At 37.8% G+C, this 22,020-nt stretch overlaps 1 protein-coding gene across 1 annotated transcript in view; it reads left to right on the top strand.

The window, feature by feature from the left end:
• The first annotated feature begins 4,859 nt into the window (after nucleotides 1-4,859).
• ASAH2 (N-acylsphingosine amidohydrolase 2) overlaps nucleotides 4,860-22,020 on the top strand; it is a 123,056-nt gene continuing 105,895 nt past the window's right edge. Inside the window, exon 1 of the mRNA XM_053692903.1 lies at nucleotides 4,860-4,995. Within this exon, the coding sequence (XP_053548878.1) occupies nucleotides 4,860-4,995 (136 nt within the window). The remainder of the gene's footprint in view (nucleotides 4,996-22,020) is intronic.

The raw sequence follows: 22,020 nt of genomic DNA on the forward strand, positions 1-22,020 counted from the left end.
ACGCCCCAGAGCGCTAATATATAAGGAGACCCCTGATATCATAGTATCAGGGGTTTACTCCCAATGATTGATTAAGTCGAATTCTGAGTTGAATCCTTCAGGTATCTGAGTTCTAAGTTTAAAAATCCAATATGCCTCTTGTTTAGCTAAGAGTTTGTCCTTGTCTCCCCCTCTTGGTGGTTTTCTAATGGCCTCAATGGCTCTCCATTTAAATGTATTGACATTGCCTGTGTGTACTTCAATAAAACACTTAGGCTAAAAAATATAGTGGGGTATACAAATTCTTCCACACTATATAATATAATCAGGTTGGCAGAAAACATTGCTAAAGATTAACCTGTGTTAGATAGCAATAATAATGATGGTGATGATGATAACAAATAATACACTGCTGCCAATTCACCAATACAATCAACGCGTTTCGCCCTCCTATGGGCTTTATCAAGATAGGAGGGCGAAATGCGTCGATTGTATAAATATATATTTTAAATATATATTTCTATATATATCTGTATGTATATACTGTATATATATATATATATATCTGTATAATTTCATATAAATATATAGGTATAGATATATATTTTACAAAAAAATTAATCAGATATATACAGAAATATATATTTAAAAAGAAAAAGAAAATTTTCTTCTATGTGAAGAACATTAGAATGTAACGTATTTATAACTACCTTTAGCATGAGCGCTGTTGGTCTAATGCGTGTCGGGTTAGCACATGAGCGATAAGTGTTTGAAGTATTGAAGTCTATGAGAGAAGAAGTTAGCATGGTCATGGAATCCGAAGTCCTGAAATTGGTGCGCATCGGACTTTCACAATTTACTTTCAAATTGTAATACATGAAAGTAAAAATTAATCTGGCCCTATATATTTTAGAAAGATTTTCCAAATAAACTAGAATACATTAAAACATGGCAACAGGACATTGACAACTGTAGTCATCTTTTGGACTAACTTTTTTGGACAGAAATTCACAAGCAACTTTTATTAAAAAAAAATGAGACACCCAGTATCTGAAAACTTACATGTACTGCGCATCCTAATTAGGGATGGGCGAATGTTTTGCAACATTCGAAAAATGAAACGAATTTTAACACATTCGTTCATTCAAATCGAATTTCGAATGTTTACATAACATTCTAACATTCGATTTTCGAATGTTGGTTTTGAATTTTACGATTATATTCGAAAATATTCATTTAGAATAATTTGAATTTATATTTGTAATAGTATTTCTAATGCTTTCTTTAAATGTAATATTCGAATTATGCAATATTCTATATAGAAACATTCAAAATGATATATTTGTATCTATTATGTATCAGTTTACTAGATTCCCTCCCTACCACATGAACTATTGAACTTCTGAATAGTATTTGTTAAATAGAATGTTAAATTCGAAATTTCGAATGTGGACATTCCATATAATTCTAAACATTTGAATTTGAAAGTGACATTCGAAAACTGTAAATAGCATTCGATTATAGAATTTTTAAGAATATTCGTTCTTATCAACATTCGGATTTATAATTCGAATTTCGGTAATAACATTTGTTCTAACATTCAAATTCGGAAATTTACACATTCCTACACATCCCTAATCTAATGTGTTCTACACTATACAACTAATAAGGGCTGCACTCTGAACGTGCATGTCCCAAAGAACAAACTATTATATCTCCTATCCCAGTTTAAATCTCCTCTTTTTGACACTTATTAATTTTGTCTCCATAACTGTACCTCTGCTATCTCCTGATTGAGGGCTAGATTACTAGTGGAGGGCTATTTAGCACTCTTGTGCGCTAACTGTGCACAGCTTGGCTTTTTATGTGCGTCTGGTACCGTGTGTATTACAAGTTAAAAGTAAAATTTTTTGATCTTGTGCAAACACAATGCGCGCAAAAAGACGAAGTTACAATAACATGACCACATTAATGTCCTCTCCCCTAGACTTTAATGGAGCACAAAGCGGGGAAAAAAACTAACATCTTTACTCGCGCGCTAACCCACACTGCAATAAGCTCCCTAGTCTAATAACCCCTAAACCACCATATAGCCCACAGCAAAATACCCCACTACAATATTAACCCCAAAACCTCCACACCCCCACATCAGAGAGTACCAACTAAACTATTAACCCCTAAACCACTACACACCCCACATCACAAACTACTCTGCTATACTATTAACCCCTAGCCCACCACAACTCCCATCACAAAGTAACTACTAACCTCTAACCCCCTAACCAGCTAACACCCCTAACCTAACACTCCTTACGTTACAAACCCCCCCCAAAAAAACTACCATTACATAAAATAAAAAAGTGTAGTGGAGTAAGTTGCAATGTGGGGGTGTGGTGGTTTAAGGCTTTATAGTGTAGCTGAGTAGTTTGTAAAGTGTGTGTGTGGCAGTTTATGGGTTAATAGTGTAGCAGAGTAGTCTGCAGTGTGGGAGGTGTCGGTTTAGGGGTTAATAGTGTAGTTCAGTGCAACCTTTTGCTCCAGTCAAACTCTTTACATAAACTTTCAAGCCGTGTAGAAAGTTTGAGCATTAAATGCGTATGTGTTGGAGCAATTGCATTTACTTTCTAACTTGTAATATCAGGGCACATTGCTGCGCAATGCCGTACATAGAAAATATGGGGAGCGTAAATTACCATGAGTTCACACAAACGAATTTGGGGTCATTTAAACAGCACACCACTTGTAATATGGATTTAAGTGTAAAAAGCATTGCAATCTCACAATTCTATTTAAGCTCCTTGCGCTAAAGATATAGCACCACTTGTAATCTAGCCCTAAATATCCTATAATATACAAGAGATTAGTTTACCAATTTATATGTTCAGTGTTGAACTGTTTGGTATTTCAAGGCTGTTTAATCCTTCTGGATAATAAAAGACTGATAAACTGCAAGAAAGTTCCTCCTTTGAGAATTCCATAAGGAGTTTATGGAAATACAGTAGAATTGAATGCATTAGCACTTACTTTACATTTGAAATAAGCAGTGGGATGTTTTATGTCACATTTCAAAGTTATAACTATGTTCCCTCCCTCTTTATCACATGACAGCAATCTCAAAGTGTGTGTGTTTTCCATACTGAGTGAGTGTCACAGGCTCACAGTCTAATCAAAAGTGCGCTCAACCACACCATTCAACTACATTCCCGCACTAGGTAAAGCTGTCGGTTGCAAATGAGCTTTTTTGAAAAATATTTTCCCATGGAAGGTTATCTTTATGTTACATAATTCTGTACACAATGCAGAATTATATAACACCTTGAACCAGGTTTACTGTCCATATAAATGTGTTAATTTATTTGTCTGCATGCAATGCAGGGCTTTGTTAATAGTCTTGATTGAATAGTACAGGTGGCCCTCGTTTTACAACGGTTCAATTTACACCGTTTCAGAATAACAACCTTTTTTCCAGTCATGTGACTGCTATTGAAAAGCATTGAGAAGCAGTGCATTTATTAAAATAGCCAGTAGGTGGAGCTGTCCGCTTGTGTTGCAGCAAAGCCAAGCAAGCTGAAATTAATCAGTTTAACCAGACCTGAGCTATCGAGCAGATTTCAAAGGAACAAGATCTTCCTGTCTATAAATCAGTCCAGATTGGAATGCATAGAACGAACTGTTTGCAGAAAAATGCAAGTGAAGTCTGTGTTGTGTGATTATTTTATTCGGTTTATAATGCTGTTTAGCAAATGTTTTTGTTCATTTAATTTAGTTTAATTATATATTCTATGTTGTGTGATTATTTTTTTTTAGGTTTATAATGCTGTTTAGCATTTAAAGTCTTCATTTCAAAGCTTTAAAAATAATGTATTAGATGTTACTTATGACAATTTTGAGAGGGGCCTGGAACCTATCTCAATCACTTCCCATTGACTTACATTATAAACTGGGTTTCAATTTTCAACCGTTTTGATTTACAACCATTCCTTCTGGAACCTAACCCCGGCGTAAACTGAGGGCTACCTGTATTTGTTTCTTGCCTTACCTATGCTACCCTGCAGCAGTATTTCACTTCTGTCAGCAATGACAACAGAGAAATACTGGTGAAAGCCCTTTTAACTGTGGTAGATTGTAAAGGCGCCCATATATGCACTCGCTCAAGCTCTCCTAGTGATCACTTGCTTGGGCCATTTTTAGTCTAAGGGATTAAATAGTGCAGGTCTTGCAGATAGCAGATAGACTGCAATATTGCCAACTGCCATAGGGCTCCAAACCCCTTAGGACACGTGACGAACAGGCCCATGTCATCAAGGGATTAAACTATATAGAGCTGAAATATACAGCTGTCCCAGCTTCCCCAGTTCCTGTGTTATTTTATGCAACTCTTGCATTGACTATGTGCAAGAGTTCACACTGTATGCTTGTGTGGGTCTTTGATTGGCTGATGGATGTCACATGATAGAGGGGGAAGGGAAATAGAAGAAAATTTTAAAATCTGTTGGAAAATTTTCCCATTTTAAATTTAGAGTTATATTGTATTGTCTTTTATTATGCATTTGTACTGTATTTAATGGTCCTTTAAATTTTGAGTTTAATGTCCCTTCAAAAAATAGTTTAAAGCTGTTTACATTCATATTTAAACTATTAGAAAATTATCATCAAAGATTAATTGCTTATTGGGTGAATTCCTGCAGCTATGTTGGGAAAATTAAATGCAGCGGCACATACATAAATCAGATTAAAAAAAAAAGTAAAGCAAAAAACAAAAAATGTAATTGTTTACACTTTAGTCTATTGTATTCCTAATGTATCCTTTCCCATAATGCACCTTTCAAATGTTTTGATTTTTTTTACTCTCTGTATTTTTAGGTTTTGTTTGATCTACAATGGGTGGCAAACAGAAAAAGAGAATTTTGAGCAGACTTGAAGTGACACTCATTGTGCTTGTGGTATTTCTTGTTCTTGTTGCATCTGGGCTCGTAGCAGTAATATTTGTCCTAGAAAATATGAACAGACACGAAGGTAAGGGTCACATTTGTGATGCATTTAAATGATTTGTTTGTTTTCTGCTTTAATATTTATAAAGCTGTAGGTTACAAAAGTTCATAGGTACATGCAAATCACTATTCCTAAACCTCATACTAAGCCGCACCCCAGCCCACTCTCTAGGATCTGCCTCAAATCCAATATCTTTATTGTTCATGACTAAAAAAATAATTGTATCCCTCTCTATGCCACTAACATTCAAAACAGTGATGTCACCTCCACCTTTGCCAGTAACCCAAATTAAGTAAACATTTTGCCCCACTAGCTGTCAGTAAATGCAAATAGATGTTAATTTACCCAGTTATCTTCCAATGGTTTAACACAATTATGCCCATAACACATGCAGGTCCCATTTGTACAACTAACCTATTTTTGCAATATTTGATCATGGAGTCAGCGGTGTTGACCAGTTGTATTGCATATTTAGACTTTAGCAAAGCATTTGACAACAAACTTGTTCACAAAATGTATTACCTTGGAGCAAATGTTAAGATTGTTAAGTGGGTAAAATGCTGGCTTAAGGATAGAAGGCAAAGTGTTTCAATTAATGGAGTACATTTAAATGAGGGTTCAGTTACTAGTGGTGTTCCCCAAGGGTCAGTTCTTGGGCCTGTTTTGGTGAAATTGGAAATGGACTTCAGGAGAAGGTTTGCATGCTTGCTGATGATACAAAAACTTGTAACAGAGTTGATGTTGCAGGAGGGGTGGATCAAATGAGCAGTGATATTACAAAAAACTGGAGGACTAGGCAAATAAATGGGATTTGAAATTGAATATTCCCAAGAGCACAATTATGCAAATAGGATCCAAAATCCCAAATGCCAATTATAGTCTACTCTCAATGGTACATTACTGACTGTACCTAAAGAGGAACGGGACTTGGGAATTATTATTTCAGATGATTTAAAATTTGGTACACAATGGGACAGGTATTAGAAGCAGAAATAGCAAGGTTCACCATTCTTATGCCACTTTACAGACCATATCTCCAGAAGAATATAAATAAACTTGAAACTATCCAAAGGAGGGCTAGGTTTACTTCTCTCAAAGCAGTTCCTAAGTATAATTCAAATATACTTTACTCAAGACAAGCAGAAATGGCTGAAAATGTTTTTGTCACTTAAAGGGACATGCCAGTCAAAATTAAAATACACATACATGAATTACATTGTTGAATATAAACATATTTGCAATATACAATGCCTTGAAAAAGTATTCACCCCCCTTGGCATTTTTCATGTTTTGTTGCCTCACAACCTGGAATTAACATGGATTGTTTGAGGATTGCATCATTTAATTTACAGAACATGCCCACAACTTTGAGGATTTTTTTTTTATTGTGATGCAAACAACAAATAGGACAAAATAACAGAAAAAATAAATGTGCATAACTATTCATCCCCCCTAAAGTCAATACTTTGTAGAGCCACATTTTGCGGTAATCATACCTCCAAGTCACTTTGGATAAGTCTCTATGAGCTTGCCACATCTTACCACTGGGATTTTTGCCCATTCCTCCTTGCAAAAATGCTCCAGCTCCTTCAAGTTGGATGGTTTGCGCTTGTGAACAGCAATCTTTAAGTCTAACCACAGATTCTCTATTGGATTGAGGTCTGGGCTTTGACTAGGCCATTCCAACACATTTACATGTTTGCCCTTAAACCACTCAAGTGTTGCTTTAGCAGTGTGTTTAGGGTCATTGTCCTGCTGGAAGGTGAACCTCCGTCCTAGCCTCAAATCACGCACAGAGTGGTACAGGTTTTGCTCAAGAATATCCCTGTATTTAGCACCATCCATCTTTCCCTCTACTCTGACCAGTTTCCCAGTCCCGGCTGCTGAAAAACATACCCACAGCATGATGCTACCACCACCATGTTTCACTGTGGGGATGGTGTTCATTGGGTGATTTGATGTGTTGCGCCAGACATAGCTTTTTCTTTGATGTCCGAAAAGTTCAATTTTAGTCTCATCAGACCAGAGCACCTTCCTCCATACATTTTGGGAGTCTCCCACATGCCTTTTCGCAAACGCAGAATGTGCCATTTTGTTTTTTGCTGAAAGTAATGGCTTTCTTCTGGCCACTCTGCCATAAATCCCAACTCTATGGAGCGTATGGCATATTTTCGTCCTATGTACAAATACTCCAGTCTCTGCTGTGGAACTCTGCAGCTCCTCCACGGTTACCCTAGGTCTCTGTGCTGCCTCTCTGATTAATGCCCTCCTTGCCCGGTCTGTGAGTTTTAGTGGGCGGCCGTCTCTTTGCTGTTGTGCCATGTTCTTTCCATTTGGTTATGATAGATTTGATGGTGCTCCTGGGGATCATCAAAGATTTGGATATTTTTTATAACCTAACCCTGACTTGTACTTCTCAACAACATTGTCCCTTACTTGTTTGGAGAGTTTCTTGGTCTTCATGGCAGTGTTTGGTTAGTGGTGCCTCTTGCTTAGGTGTTGCAGCCTCTGGGGCCTTTCAAAAAAGGTGTGTATATGTAATGACAGATCATGTGACACTTAGATTGCACACAGGTGGACATCATTTCACTAATTATGTGACTTCTGAAGGTAATTGGTTGCACCAGAGCTTTTTATGGGCTTCATAACAAAGGGGGTGAATACATACGCACAGGCCAATTTTCTGTTTTCTATTTCTAAAAAATAGTTTTATGTATATATTTTTCTCATTTTACTTCACCAACTTAGACTATTGTGTTCTGATCCATCACATAAAATTCAGATTAATTAAATATTGAACTCAATGCTGTAATGTAACAAAATAGGTAAAAAGTCAAGGGGGGTGAATACTTTTGCAAGGCATTGTACATATAGTGGCAAAAATGCTTCTAGTAAAAGTTATCACTGTTTTATTATTAGCATTTTTCTCTTCACGTGCATGTGAAGCATAGCTAGATATGCTCAGTGCACCAGCATTTTAAATACTAGATCTGATCAAAATGCCAGTGGGGCTTGTATCATGTCAGCAATTAACAAATTGAGTCATCCATACCCCCCAACTGTCCCGATTCTCACGGGACAGTCCCGATTTTAGGGGTCTGACCCCTGTCCCGGGTTGCTAGCCATCTGTCCCGATTTGCACCATGCATTAAAAAAATAATAATAATTTTTTTTTATTTTTATTCTATTGGGCCCATACTCAGAAGCAGCTGACTTTACTCTCACAGGGTTAGATAACTGTTATATTCCCTGTGGAAAAGGAATGGTGTGTGGGTTAAGCAGGAGTAAGAAGGCTGTATACACTCTGACCACGGGTAATGGTGACCTCTCTAACCTACCTCTGGTAATGATGATATCTAACCCCTGGTGATAATAATACTAGCATGCCTTCAGTTTTATACAATGAGCAGTGCTAATACCAGGGTAACAAACAGTGGCAGCCACAGACTGCCAGCTAATGTGCTTGCCAACCCAAGAACCCCATACAATGAATTACAGATACCCATATACAGTGGGGAAAAAAAGTATTTAGTCAGCCACCAATTGTGCAAGTTCTCCCACTTAAGAAGATGAGAGAGGCCTGTAATTTTCATCATAGGTATACCTCAACTATGAGAGACAAAATGTGGAAACAAATCCAGACAATCACATTGTATGATTTGGAAAGAATTTATTTGCAAATTATGGTGGAAAATAAGTATTTGGTCAATATCAAAAGTTCATCTCAATACTTTGTTATATATCCTTTGTTGGCAATGACAGAGGTCAAACATTTTCTATAAGTCTTCACAAGGTTGTCAGACACTGTTGCTGGTATGTTGGCCCATTCCTGCATGCAGATCTCCTCTAGAGCAGTGATGTTTTGGGGCTGTCGCTGGGCAACATGGACTTTCAACTCCCTCCAAAGGTTTTCTATGGGGTTGAGATCTGGAGACTGGCTAGGCCACTCCAGGACCTTGAAATGCTTATTACGAAGCCACTTCTTCATTGCCCAGGCAGTGTGTTTGGGATCATTGTCATGCTGAAAGACCCAGCCACGTTTCATCTTCAATGCCCTTGCTGATGGAAGGAGGTTTGCACTCAAAATCTCACGATACATGGCCCCATTAATTCTTTCATGTACACGGATCAGTCGTCCGGTTCCCTTTGCAGAGAAACAGCCCCAAAGCATGATGTTATCACCCCCATGCATCACAGTAGGTATGGTGTTCTCTCTCCTCCAAACACGACAAGTTGTGTTTCTACCAAACAGTTCTACTTTGGTTTCATTTGACCATATAACATTCTCCCAATCCACTTCTGGATCATCCAAATGCTCTCTAGCATACTTCAGACGGGCCCGGACATGTACTGGCTTAAGCAGGGGGACACGTCTGGCACTGCAGGATCTGAGTCCCTGGCGGCGTAGTGTGTTACTGATGGTAGCCTTTGTTACGTTGGTCCCAGCTCTCTGCAGGTCATTCACTAGGTCCCCCGTGTGGTTCTGGGATGTTTGCTCACCGTTCTTGTGATAATTTTGACCCCACGGGGTGAGATCTTACGTGGAGCCCCAGATCGAGGGAGATTATCAGTGGTCTTGTATGTCTTCCATTTTCTAATTATTGCTCCCACAGTTGATTTCTTTACACCAAGCTGCTTGCCTATTGCAGATTCAGTCTTCCCAGCCTGGTGCAGGTCTACAATTTTGTTTCTGGTGTCCTTCGACAGCTCTTTGGTCTTCACCATAGTGGAGTTTGGAGTGTGACTGTTTGAGGTTGTGGACAGTTGTCTTTTATACTGATAACAAGTTCAAACAGGTGCCATTAATACAAGTAATGAGTGGAGGACAGAGGAGCCTCTTAAAGAAGAAGATACAGGTCTATGAGAGCCAGAAATCTTGCTTGTTTGTAGGTGACCAAATACTTATTTTCCACCATAATTTGCAAATAAATTCTTTCCAAATCAGACAATGTGATGAAAATGACAGGCCTCTCTCATCTTCTTAAGTGGGAGAACTTGCACAATTGGTGGCTGACTAAATACTTTTTTCCCCACTGTATGATGTATTGTGTGTGTCTATCTGTATCCATAACTGTGTGTGTATCTGTATGTATAAGTTTATGCTATGTAGTGTGTGTGTGTCTGCATGTATAAATGTAAGCTATGTAGTGTATTTATGTGTATCTGCATGCATAAGTGTGTATCTGCATGCATAAGTGTATGCTATGTAGTGTGTGTCTGCATGTATAAGTGTATACTATGCAGTGTCTGTGTATCTGCATGTATAAGTGTACGCTATGTAATGTGTGTGTGTGTATCTGCAGGTATAAGTGTATGCTATGTAATGTGTGGGTGTGTGTGTCTGCATGTATAAGTGTATACTATGTAGTGTCTGTGTATCTGCCTGTATAAGTGTATGCTATGTAGTGTGTGTGTATCTGCATGTGTAAGTGTATGCTATGTAGTGTGTGTGTATCTGCATGTATAAGTGTATGGTATGTAGTGTGTGTGTGTATCTGCATGTATAAGTGTATACTATGTAGTGTCTGTATCTGCCTGTATAAGTGTATGCTATGTAGTGTGTGTGTATCTGCATGTGTATGCTATGTAGTGTGTGTGTGTATCTGCATGTATAAGTGAATGCTATGTAGTGTGTGTGTATCTGCATGTATAAGTGTATGCTATGTCATGTGTATCTGCATGTATAAGTGTATGCTATGTAGTGTGTGTATATCTGCATGTGTATGCTATGTAGTGTGTGTGTATCTGCATGTATAAGTGTATGCTATGTAGTGTGTGTGTATCTGCATGTATAAGTGTATGCTATGTCGTGTGTGTGTATCTGCATGTGTAAGTGTATGCTATGTAGTGTGCTACTGTGTATTTTTGCTGACTTTAAAGGCCAGAATCTAGAATATTATTGGGGAATGCAGAGAGCAGTTTTAAAGAATGTATTATTAAATGTCCAATTAAGATAAAAATATTTAGCAATGTCTTTGCAAAGGCTAATTAAATACATAGCTCACATAGCCATACCAGTGGTTTGAGCTTGTGTTTGATTTGCTGCCTAAGTGTATTAAAATATATGACTTTATTTAGAATTGTATTTAGATTACTTTAATCTTATGATTTTTAAGCCCCGCCCACCACATTTAAAAAATTTTGCCGGGGGGGGGGGTGTCCCTCTTTTGAATTTTGAAATGTTGGGAGGTATGCATTACCAAATAGTACTAACACCTTAGGCTCTCTGAGCAAGTGCTTTGTCTAAATTGCTGGTGCATGGTGCATACATAAATACACCTTTGAAACAGCTATAGCTTTTATTGTAAGCAATTTTGCTAATGCATGTATATTACACAAATGCTTATATTCAAAACTGAAATGCATCCATGTGGATTCCAATTTTGGCTGGAATGTCCCTTTATGGTGGCATTACCTTATTAATGTAAGATGTATCTTTTAAGGTGGTATTCTTGCATTTAGAAAATGATCAATCTTATTTTCCTATTTCTTTGTAGTTATAGGTAATTTAAAGGGACACTGAACATAATGTTTTTTCTTTCATGATTCAGATAGAGCATGCAATTTTAAGCAACTTTCTAATTTACTCCTATTATCAATTTGTATTCATTCCCTTTGTATCTTTATTTGAAAAGCAGGAATGTAAGCAGAGGTGCTGGCTGATTTTTGGTTCAGAACATGTGTAGCACTTTCTAATTGGTGGTTAAATGTAGCCACCAATCAGCAAGTGCTACCCAGGTGTTGAACCAAAAATGGGCCGGCACTTCTGTTTACATTACTGCTTTTCAAATAAAGATACCAAATGAAGATCCTGTGAAGACAGAAGAGGAAGTGCCACATCGAACAATATCGTCAGGACAAAGATACAGGTAAGACAGACAAATGGCAACTCACATAGGAGGAGGTACGAACAGTGCCATCAACGACAGGCCAGGACCTCTTAGACGCCCAACAGACACACTCCCGGTATCCAAACACCGGTCACGTGGTCACTAGTGATGTCGCGAACCTAAAAATTTTGGTTCGCGAACGGTGGACTCGAACTTCTGCTATTGTTCGCGAACTGGCGAACCGCCATTGACTTCAATAGGCAGGCGAACTTTAAAACCCACAAGGACTGTTTCTGGCCACAATAGTGATGGAAAAGTTGTTTCAAGGGTACTAACACCTGGACTGTGGCATGCTGGAGGGGGATCCATGTCAAAACTCCCATGGAAAATTACATAGTTGATGCAGAGTCTGCTTTTAACCCCTAAAGGGCCTAAATCACCTAACATTAATAAATTGTTTGCAATAACGATGGAAAATGAAATTAGATTAAACTTGCAATTAGCAAACTAATGTAAAAGTTTTTTTTTTTTTAAATAATGTTAAACCAACAGGTATGAGTGGTTGCACAGAGCAATTAATCACAGTATATGCTTGCTGTTGGCCTGGCACACAGGCCTGATGGTAAATGAAATTAGATTAAACTTGCAATTAGCAAACTAATGTAAAATATATATATATTTTTTTTAAATAATGTTAAACAAATAGGTATGAGTGGTTGCACAGAGCAATTAATCACAGTATATGCTTGCTGTTGGCCTGGCACACAGGCCTGATGGTAAATGAAATTAGATTAAACTTGCAATTAGCAAACTAATGTAAAAGTTTTTTTTTTTTCTAATTTAAAATAATGTTAAACCACCAGATATGAGTGGTTGCACAGAGCAATTAATAACAGTATATGCTTGCTGTTGGCCTGGCACACAGGCCTGATGGAAAATAAAATTAGATTAAACTTGCAATTAGCAAACTAATGTAAAAGTTTTTTTTTTTAATTTAAAATAATGTAAAACCACCAGATATGAGTGGTGGCAGTAAGCAAGTTGGCACAATATATGCTGTGAGGCTCACACACACACAGGCAGGCAGGCAAATGCAAAAAAAAAAAACCTACTGGAGTTCTAGCACTATGCAAAAAAAATATAAAAATTTTTTAGCCCTGAAAAGGGCTTTTTGGGGTGCTGTCCTTACAGCAGAGATCAGATGAGTCCTTCAGGACTTTAGTGGAGACTGAATAGACTAGCCTAGCTATGAATTTCCCTATAAAATCACCCTTCGGATGTATTTTTTCTACCCATAGACTAACATAGAACAGACGCGCAATTTGGTATCCAATATACAGCGTAAGGACTTACGCGCGCAGAATTCAGAAAATCTACTCCATTCTCATCTCGCCACAAATTGCAGGCGCAGCAACCCTTGCACTGTCTAAAAAACCAATGTAACTCCCTGGAAGCCTTAACAAACACATACATTTAAGCAGCATCTCAAGGTTAAATAGACAGTATACTATGATATTGTTTTTTTAAAAGGGATATTATACACTCATTTTTTCTTTGCATAAATGTTTTGTAGACAATCTATTTATATAGCCCATAAAGTTTTTTTTTTAATTAATGTATAGTTTTGCTTATTTTTAAATAAAATTGCTCTGATTTTCAGACTCCTAACCAAGCCCCAAAGTTTTATGTGAATACGCTCGACTACCTACTCCAGCTTGCTCCTGTTTGTGTAAAGGGTCTTTTCATATGCAAAAGAAGGGGGAGGGGGAGTGTCTTATTTGCCACTTGCAGTGGGCTTTCCAGCTACCTTTTCAACAGAGCCAAAGTGACAGCTTCTAAGTAAGTTTTTAAACAGTTTTATACTGGATTTTTATATCAGTATCTGTGCATATTATTCTTTATAGTAGTGTCTATTACATGCAGTTATATGAAAATGAGTGTATACTGTCCCTTTAAGGTTTAGTTGTGTATTTGAAATAGTTTGAAGCCACAACATAATCAAATGGATTGAGCTTGTAGGTACTTTATTTATCACATTGTGGACATATACTTGCTGATTTACTTTAAATTTGTTCTCAAAACAATCAACAATACTTGGAGGAGAGAACAATGGGAAATCATAATTGTATTACCTTCATCTCTTTATATATGGGTTTATATATGAATTTTGAATAGCGTAATTACGTGTCACATTTTTATATGAAATCGTGGTTCATTTTTACGAGTGTTAGCCTAATTTGCATAAAACTACTCTATATTGACACTTTCCGTGGACAAAATACTGGCGTAAGTTACTTGCGACGACTAAAATGTGTATTTGCGCACATTTCAGAAGAAAGCCAGTTTGTCCTACTTACGCCAGTTTAGCATCTAACGGCGCAGTATATGTAATACCCCGATGTTCGAGGTGAAATTACGGGCGGCGCGGGTTCCCACACTTGCGCCGAAACCTGTGCTGTATATTTGATCGCGCCCCAGGGTGGGAGGTGGAGGGAGGCTTGGAGGGTTAGTGCGTGCAGATTTTCAAAGATATTGCTGTGGGTGTGAGCTTGGAAGTTGCAGGGAGATTTTCAAAGATATTGCTGTAGGTGTGAGCTTGGAAGTTGTAGGGAGATTTTCAAAGATATTGCTGTGGGTGTAAGCTGTAACAAAGAGAGTGGTAAGGTAAAACTTCCTGTTGATAAAGTGAAGGAATATGGGGAGGTGTGTCTTGGAAAAGAGTAGAGGGGGGGGGGGGGAGATTGGAATGTACAATAAAAGGTTAAAACCAATTCCATATTAGCCTAACAGATATAAGGACAAAAACAAAAACACTCAATGTCTTGATTGGAGATATCAGTCTGATTTACCTTGGAAGTTGTAGTAACAAATATTTATGGTTCAGCTAGAGCTTGTATTTTTAAAAACTTTTCAGTTAACTTTTTTTTATCTGTTCCATCTAAATGATAAAATTGTAAATGTATTGCAGCGTTTGTTTTCTTTTTAAATTTGTGTTCTTGTGCTGAATAAAACCATTTTTTTTCTGAGTGGTCCCTGTCAGTCAGTGGAGAGTCCCAAGTAGTGTTACTTCTAAGATCAGATTTTGTGAGTGGCCTAGCAGTGAAACAGTTAATTAGGTAACCATAACTTGCTATCAGCATTGTGAGTGTGTGCAAACTGCAGGGTGTGGTTCACTAATTAACTGTTTCTCTGCTGGGATGCTCACAAAATCTGGCCTTAGAGGGAACACTGGTCCCAAGCAGAGTATACAACCATGCAAACAAGTAAGACCCACGTTGTACAGCTGCATCGGAGCTGAACCGGAAACAAAACCAAAGTAAAGAGGTCATCCAATCAACGCTGTCTGAGCGGAGTGCTGTAGCCACGGCTGATCAAACCGCCAATGCCAAAGGAATCGAAAAAAGAATTGCAGGCACTACTCAAAGGGTTAAAATAAAATACATCCTTTATTTGCGACAAATTAAAAACAATGTCCATAGCAAGACAGACAGACACTGGAGTGTGAAAAGAGACGGCCTGATGCGTTTCGCACCCTCTAGTGGTGCTTAATCATAGGCTCAACCATGCACTTCATCTCCTAAATTTAAATAGCTAATAGATAGATAATCCCTTTATTACCCATTCCCCAGTTTTGCATAGCCAACATAGTTATGATAATATACTTTTTACCTCTGTGATTACCTTGTATCTAAGCATCTTCTGACCGCCCCCTGATCACATGACTGTGACTATTTAAAATTTATTGACTTGCATTTAGTACTGTGTTGTGCTAACTCTTAAATAACTTCCCGGGCGTGAACACATTGTTATCTATATGGCCCACACGAACTAGCAGTCTCCTGTTGTGAAAAGCAAATAAAAAAGCATGTGATTAAGAGGCCGTCTATAGAGCCTTTGAAACAGGCAGAAATTTAGAGATTTAAATGTTATAAAGTATTTTAATATATCAATATTGGTTGTGCAAAGCTGGGGAATGGATAGTAAAGGCGTTATCTATCTTTTAAAAGAATAACAATTTTTGTGTAGACTGTCCCTTTAACCATTTTCCATGAAAGAATAAAAACATTTTTTTACTGTTGCTTTTTCATATATATGGTAGAAAATGTTTAGCAATGGACATTATATTGTATGTTTATCAATCATTGTCAACTCTGAAACAATTAGCTGTCATGCTGTACTTTGCTGGCCATATTTTACTTAAAGGGACACTGAATCCAATTTTTTTCTTTTGTGATTCAGATAGAGCATGCAATTTTAAGCAACTTTCTAATTTACTTCTATTATCAATTTTTCTTCGTTCTCTTGCTTTCTTTTTTTTTTTTTTAAAAGTCATCTAAGCTTTTTTTTTTTTGGTTCAGAACTATGGACAGCACTTTTTTATTGGTGGATAAATTTATCCACCAATCAGCAAGAACAACCCAGGTTGTTCAGCAAAAATGGGCCGGCATCTAAACTTACATTCTTGCATTTCAAATAAAGATACCAAGAGAATGAAGACAATTTGATAATAGGAGTAAATTAGAAAGTTGGTTAAAATGTCATGCTCTATCTGAATCACAAAATATTTTTTTTTGGGTTCAGTGTCCGTTTAATTGAAAGTCTGTAAAAAAAAAACTTGAAAATCTGTGCAAAACCTGTAAAACAGTCATTTCAAATATGTTTAAGTAGAGTTTTCAATTATATTGTATATGTAATACGTTTTACTAATTAAAGGGATACTAAAGCCAAATGTTTTTCTTTAATGATTCAGATAGAGCATGCAATTTTAAGCAACTTTATAATTTACTCCTATTATTTTCTTTGTTCTCTCCCTATCTTTATTTAAAAAGCAAGAATGTAAAGCTTAGAAGCCGGCCCATTTTAGGTTCAGCACCTTGGATAGCACTTGCTTATTGGTGGCTACATTTAGCAAACCAATAAGCAAGCATAACCCAGGTTCTGAACAAAAAATGGGTCGGCTCCTAAGTTTCACATTCCTGATTTTTAAATAAAGATAGCAAGAGAACAAAGAAAAATTGATAATAGGAATAAATTAGGAAGTTGTTTAAAATTGCATGCTCTATCTGAATCATTAAAAAACAATTTGGGTTTAGTATCCCTTTAAACAACATTTCTAATGGACTGGAAAAGCTTACGGCTAGATTTAGAGTTCGGCGGTAGCCGTCAAAACCAGCGTTAGAGGCTCCTAACGCTGGTTTTAGGCTACCGCCGGTATTTGGAGTCAGTGATTAAAGGGTCTAACGCTCACTTTACAGCCGCGACTTTTCCATACCGCAGATCCCCCTACGCCATTTGCGTAGCCTATCTTTTCAATGGGATCTTCCTAACGCCGGTATTTAGAGTCGTTTCTGCAGTGAGCGTTAGAGCTCTAACGACAAGATTCCAGCCGCCTGAAAATAGCAGGAGTTAAGAGCTTTCTGGCTAACGCCGGTTTATAAAGCTCTTAACTACTGTACCCTAAAGTACACTAACACCCATAAACTACCTATGTACCCCTAAACCGAGCTCCCCCCACATCGCCGCCACTCGATTAAAAATTTTAACCCCTAATCTGCCGACCGCCACCTACGTTATACTTATGTACCCCTAATCTGCTGCCCCTAACACCGCCGACCCCTGTATTATATCTATTAACCCCTAACTTGCCCCCCACAACGTCGCCGCAAGCTACTTAAAATAATTAACCCCTAATCTTCCGACCGCAAATCGCCGCCACCTACGTTATCCCTATGTACCCCTAATCTGCTACCCCTAACATCGCCGACCCCTATGTTATATTTATTAACCCCTAATCTGCCCCCCACAACGTCGCCGACACCTACCTACACTTATTAACCCCTAATCTGCCGAGCGGACCTGAGCGCTACTATAATAAAGTTATTAACCCCTAATCCGCCTCACTAACCCTATCATAAATAGTATTAACCCCTAATCTGCCCTCCCTAACATCGCCGACACCTACCTTCAATTATTAACCCCTAATCTGCCGACCGGAGCTCACCGCTATTCTAATAAATGTATTAACCCCTAAAGCTAAGTCTAACCCTAACACTAACACCCCCCCTAAGTTAAATATAATTTTTATCTAACGAAATAAATTAACTCTTATTAAATAAATGATTCCTATTTAAAGCTAAATACTTACCTGTAAAATAAATCCTAATATAGCTACAATATAAATTATAATTATATTATAGCTATTTTAGGATTAATATTTATTTTACAGGCAACTTTGTAATTATTTTAACCAGGTACAATAGCTATTAAATAGTTAAGAACTATTTAATAGTTACCTAGTTAAAATAATAACAAATTTACCTGTAAAATAAATCCTAACCTAAGTTATAATTAAACCTAACACTACCCTATCAATAAAATAATTAAATAAACTACCTACAATTACCTACAATTAACCTAACACTACACTATCAATAAATTAATTAAACACAATTGCTACAAATAAATAAAATTAAATAAACTATCTAAAGTACAAAAAATAAAAAAGAACTAAGTTACAGAAAATAATAAAATATTTACAAAGATAAGAAAAATATTACAACAATTTTAAACTAATTACACCTACTCTAAGCCCCCTAATAAAATAACAAAGCCCCCCAAAATAAAAAATTCCCTACCCTATTCTAAAATACAAATATTACAAGCTCTTTTACCTTACCAGCCCTGAACAGGGCCCTTTGCGGGGCATGCCCCAAGAATTTCAGCTCTTTTGCCTGTAAAAAAAAAACATACAATACCCCCCCCCCAACATTACAACCCACCACCCACATACCCCTAATCTAACCCAAACCCCCCTTAAATAAACCTAACACTACCCCCCTGATGATCTTCCTACCTTGTCTTCACCATGCCAGGTTCACCGATCCGTCCTGGCTCCAAGATCTTCATCCAACCCAAGCGGGGGCTAGACATCCACTGAAGAAGTCCAGAAGAGGGTCCAAAGTCTTCCTCCTATCCGGCAAGAAGAGGACATCCGGACCGGCAAACATCTTCTCCAAGCGGCATCTTCTATCTTCTTCCATCCGATGACGACCGGCTCCATCTTGAAGACCTCCAGCGCGGATCCATCCTCTTCTTCCGACGACTAGACGACGAATGACGGTTCCTTTAAGGGACGTCATCCAAGATGGCGTCCCTCGAATTCCGATTGGCTGATAGGATTCTATCAGCCAATCGGAATTAAGGTAGGAATTTTCTGATTGGCTGATGGAATCAGCCAATCAGAATCAAGTTCAATCCGATTGGCTGATCCAATCAGCCAATCAGATTGAGCTCGCATTCTATTGGCTGATCGGAACAGCCAATAGAATGCGAGCTCAATCTGATTGGCTGATTGGATCAGCCAATCGGATTGAACTTGATTCTGATTGGCTGATTCCATCAGCCAATCAGAAAATTCCTACCTTAATTCCGATTGGCTGATAGAATCCTATCAGCCAATCGGAATTCGAGGGACGCCATCTTGGATGACGTCCCTTAAAGGAACCGTCATTCGTCGTCTAGTCGTCGGAAGAAGAGGATGGATCCGCGCTGGAGGTCTTCAAGATGGAGCCGGTCGTCATCGGATGGAAGAAGATAGAAGATGCCGCTTGGAGAAGATGTTTGCCGGTCCGGATGTCCTCTTCTTGCCGGATAGGAGGAAGACTTTGGACCCTCTTCTGGACTTCTTCAGTGGATGTCTAGCCCCCGCTTGGGTTGGATGAAGATCTTGGAGCCAGGACGGATCGGTGAACCTGGCATGGTGAAGACAAGGTAGGAAGATCATCAGGGGGGTAGTGTTAGGTTTATTTAAGGGGGGTTTGGGTTAGATTAGGGGTATGTGGGTGGTGGGTTGTAATGTTGGGGGGGGGTATTGTATGTTTTTTTTTTACAGGCAAAAGAGCTGAAATTCTTGGGGCATGCCCCGCAAAGGGCCCTGTTCAGGGCTGGTAAGGTAAAAGAGCTTGTAATATTTGTATTTTAGAATAGGGTAGGGAATTTTTTATTTTGGGGGGCTTTGTTATTTTATTAGGGGGCTTAGAGTAGGTGTAATTAGTTTAAAATTGTTGTAATATTTTTCTTATCTTTGTAAATATTTTATTATTTTCTGTAACTTAGTTCTTTTTTATTTTTTGTACTTTAGATAGTTTATTTAATTTTATTTATTTGTAGCAATTGTGTTTAATTAATTTATTGATAGTGTAGTGTTAGGTTAATTGTAGGTAATTGTAGGTAGTTTATTTAATTATTTTATTGATAGGGTAGTGTTAGGTTTAATTATATCTTAGGTTAGGATTTATTTTACAGGTAAATTTGTTATTATTTTAACTAGGTAACTATTAAATAGTTCTTAACTATTTAATAGCTATTGTACCTGGTTAAAATAATTACAAAGTTGCCTGTAAAATAAATATTAATCCTAAAATAGCTATAATATAATTATAATTTATATTGTAGCTATATTAGGATTTATTTTACAGGTAAGTATTTAGCTTTAAATAGGAATCATTTATTTAATAAGAGTTAATTTATTTCGTTAGATAAAAATTATATTTAACTTAGGGGGGTGTTAGTGTTAGGGTTAGACTTAGCTTTAGGGGTTAATACATTTATTAGAATAGCGGTGAGCTCCGGTCGGCAGATTAGGGGTTAATAATTGAAGGTAGGTGTCGGCGATGTTAGGGAGGGCAGATTAGGGGTTAATACTATTTATGATAGGGTTAGTGAGGCGGATTAGGGGTTAATAACTTTATTATAGTAGCGCTCAGGTCCGCTCGGCAGATTAGGGGTTAATAAGTGTAGGCAGGTGTCGGCGACGTTGTGGGGGGCAGATTAGGGGTTAATAAATATAACATAGGGGTCGGCGATGTTAGGGCAGCAGATTAGGGGTACATAGGGATAACGTAGGTGGCGGCGGTTTACGGAGCGGCAGATTAGGGGTTAAAAGTGTAATGCAGGGGTCAGCGATAGCGGGGGCGGCAGATTAGGGGTTAATAAGTGTAAGGTTAGGGGTGTTTAGACTCGGGGTACATGTTAGGGTGTTAGGTGCAGACGTAGGAAGTGTTTCCCCATAGGAAACAATGGGGCTGCGTTAGGAGCTGAACGCTGCTTTTTTGCAGGTGTTAGGTTTTTTTTCAGCTCAAACAGCCCCATTGTTTCCTATGGGAGAATCGTGCACGAGCACGTTTTTGAGGCTGGCCGCGTCCGTAAGCAACTCTGGTATCGAGAGTTGCATTTGCGGTAAAAATGCTCTACGCTCCTTTTTTGGAGCCTAACGCAGCATTTGTTTGAACTCTCGATACCAGAGTTAAATTTATGGTGCGGCCAGAAAAAAACCCGCGGAGCGTTAACAGCCCTTTTACCGCCGAACTCTAAATCTAGCCGTTAGAAAATAAAGCCAAAAATTACCATTGCTTGTACAATATATTTCCCATGGAAATTTCAATGGATTGGACTTTTTCTATAAAATTTCACAACACAAATCTATGCAATTCATTTTGCAATCTTTATGGAAGATTTTTTTTCCCTCATTGTTAAATAATGTATTCATGATTAAAGGGACATAATACTCATATGCTAAATCACTTGAAACTAATGCAGTATAGCTGTAAAAAGCTGACAGGAAAATATCACCTGAGCATCTCTATGTAAAAAAGATATATATTTTACCTCACAATCTCCTCAACTCAACAGAGTAAGTTCTGTGTAAAAAGTTATACTCAGCTGCTGCCCAGCTGCAGGGAAAAAATAATAAAAAAAATAAAGAAATGAACAGCAGCCAATCAGCATCAACAGTGCTGAGGTCATGAACTCTTTTGCTGGGATCTCATGAGATTTGACTTAACTCTTATGAGATTTCATAGTAAACTTCCTTACACTGAATAGGGAAATAAGATGAGAGTGCACGTACGCTCAATCCTTCGGCTGTTCCGGGACAGACATTCTGATTTGCTGCTTAGAAGTCCTTTACAATGGGTTGTGGCTACGGATACAGCTATGCTGCATCACTTTCAAGTGTTTCAACATTTGGGTATCATGGCCCTTTAATAAACACCAACTAATTACAATATTTTACTACTTTATAATAAAGTATCAAATAAAACCAGTTGGTGGTGGAAACAGACTTTTGGGCCTTACAATATTAGTTACACACAGTGACTGCTGTAAATACTCACTGACCTCCAGGTAAAATCACCAATTTCTGAGACTACATGTCCCACAA

This window comes from Bombina bombina, chromosome 9 (genome assembly GCF_027579735.1).
Source record: "Bombina bombina isolate aBomBom1 chromosome 9, aBomBom1.pri, whole genome shotgun sequence".
Taxonomy (NCBI): domain Eukaryota; kingdom Metazoa; phylum Chordata; class Amphibia; order Anura; family Bombinatoridae; genus Bombina; species Bombina bombina.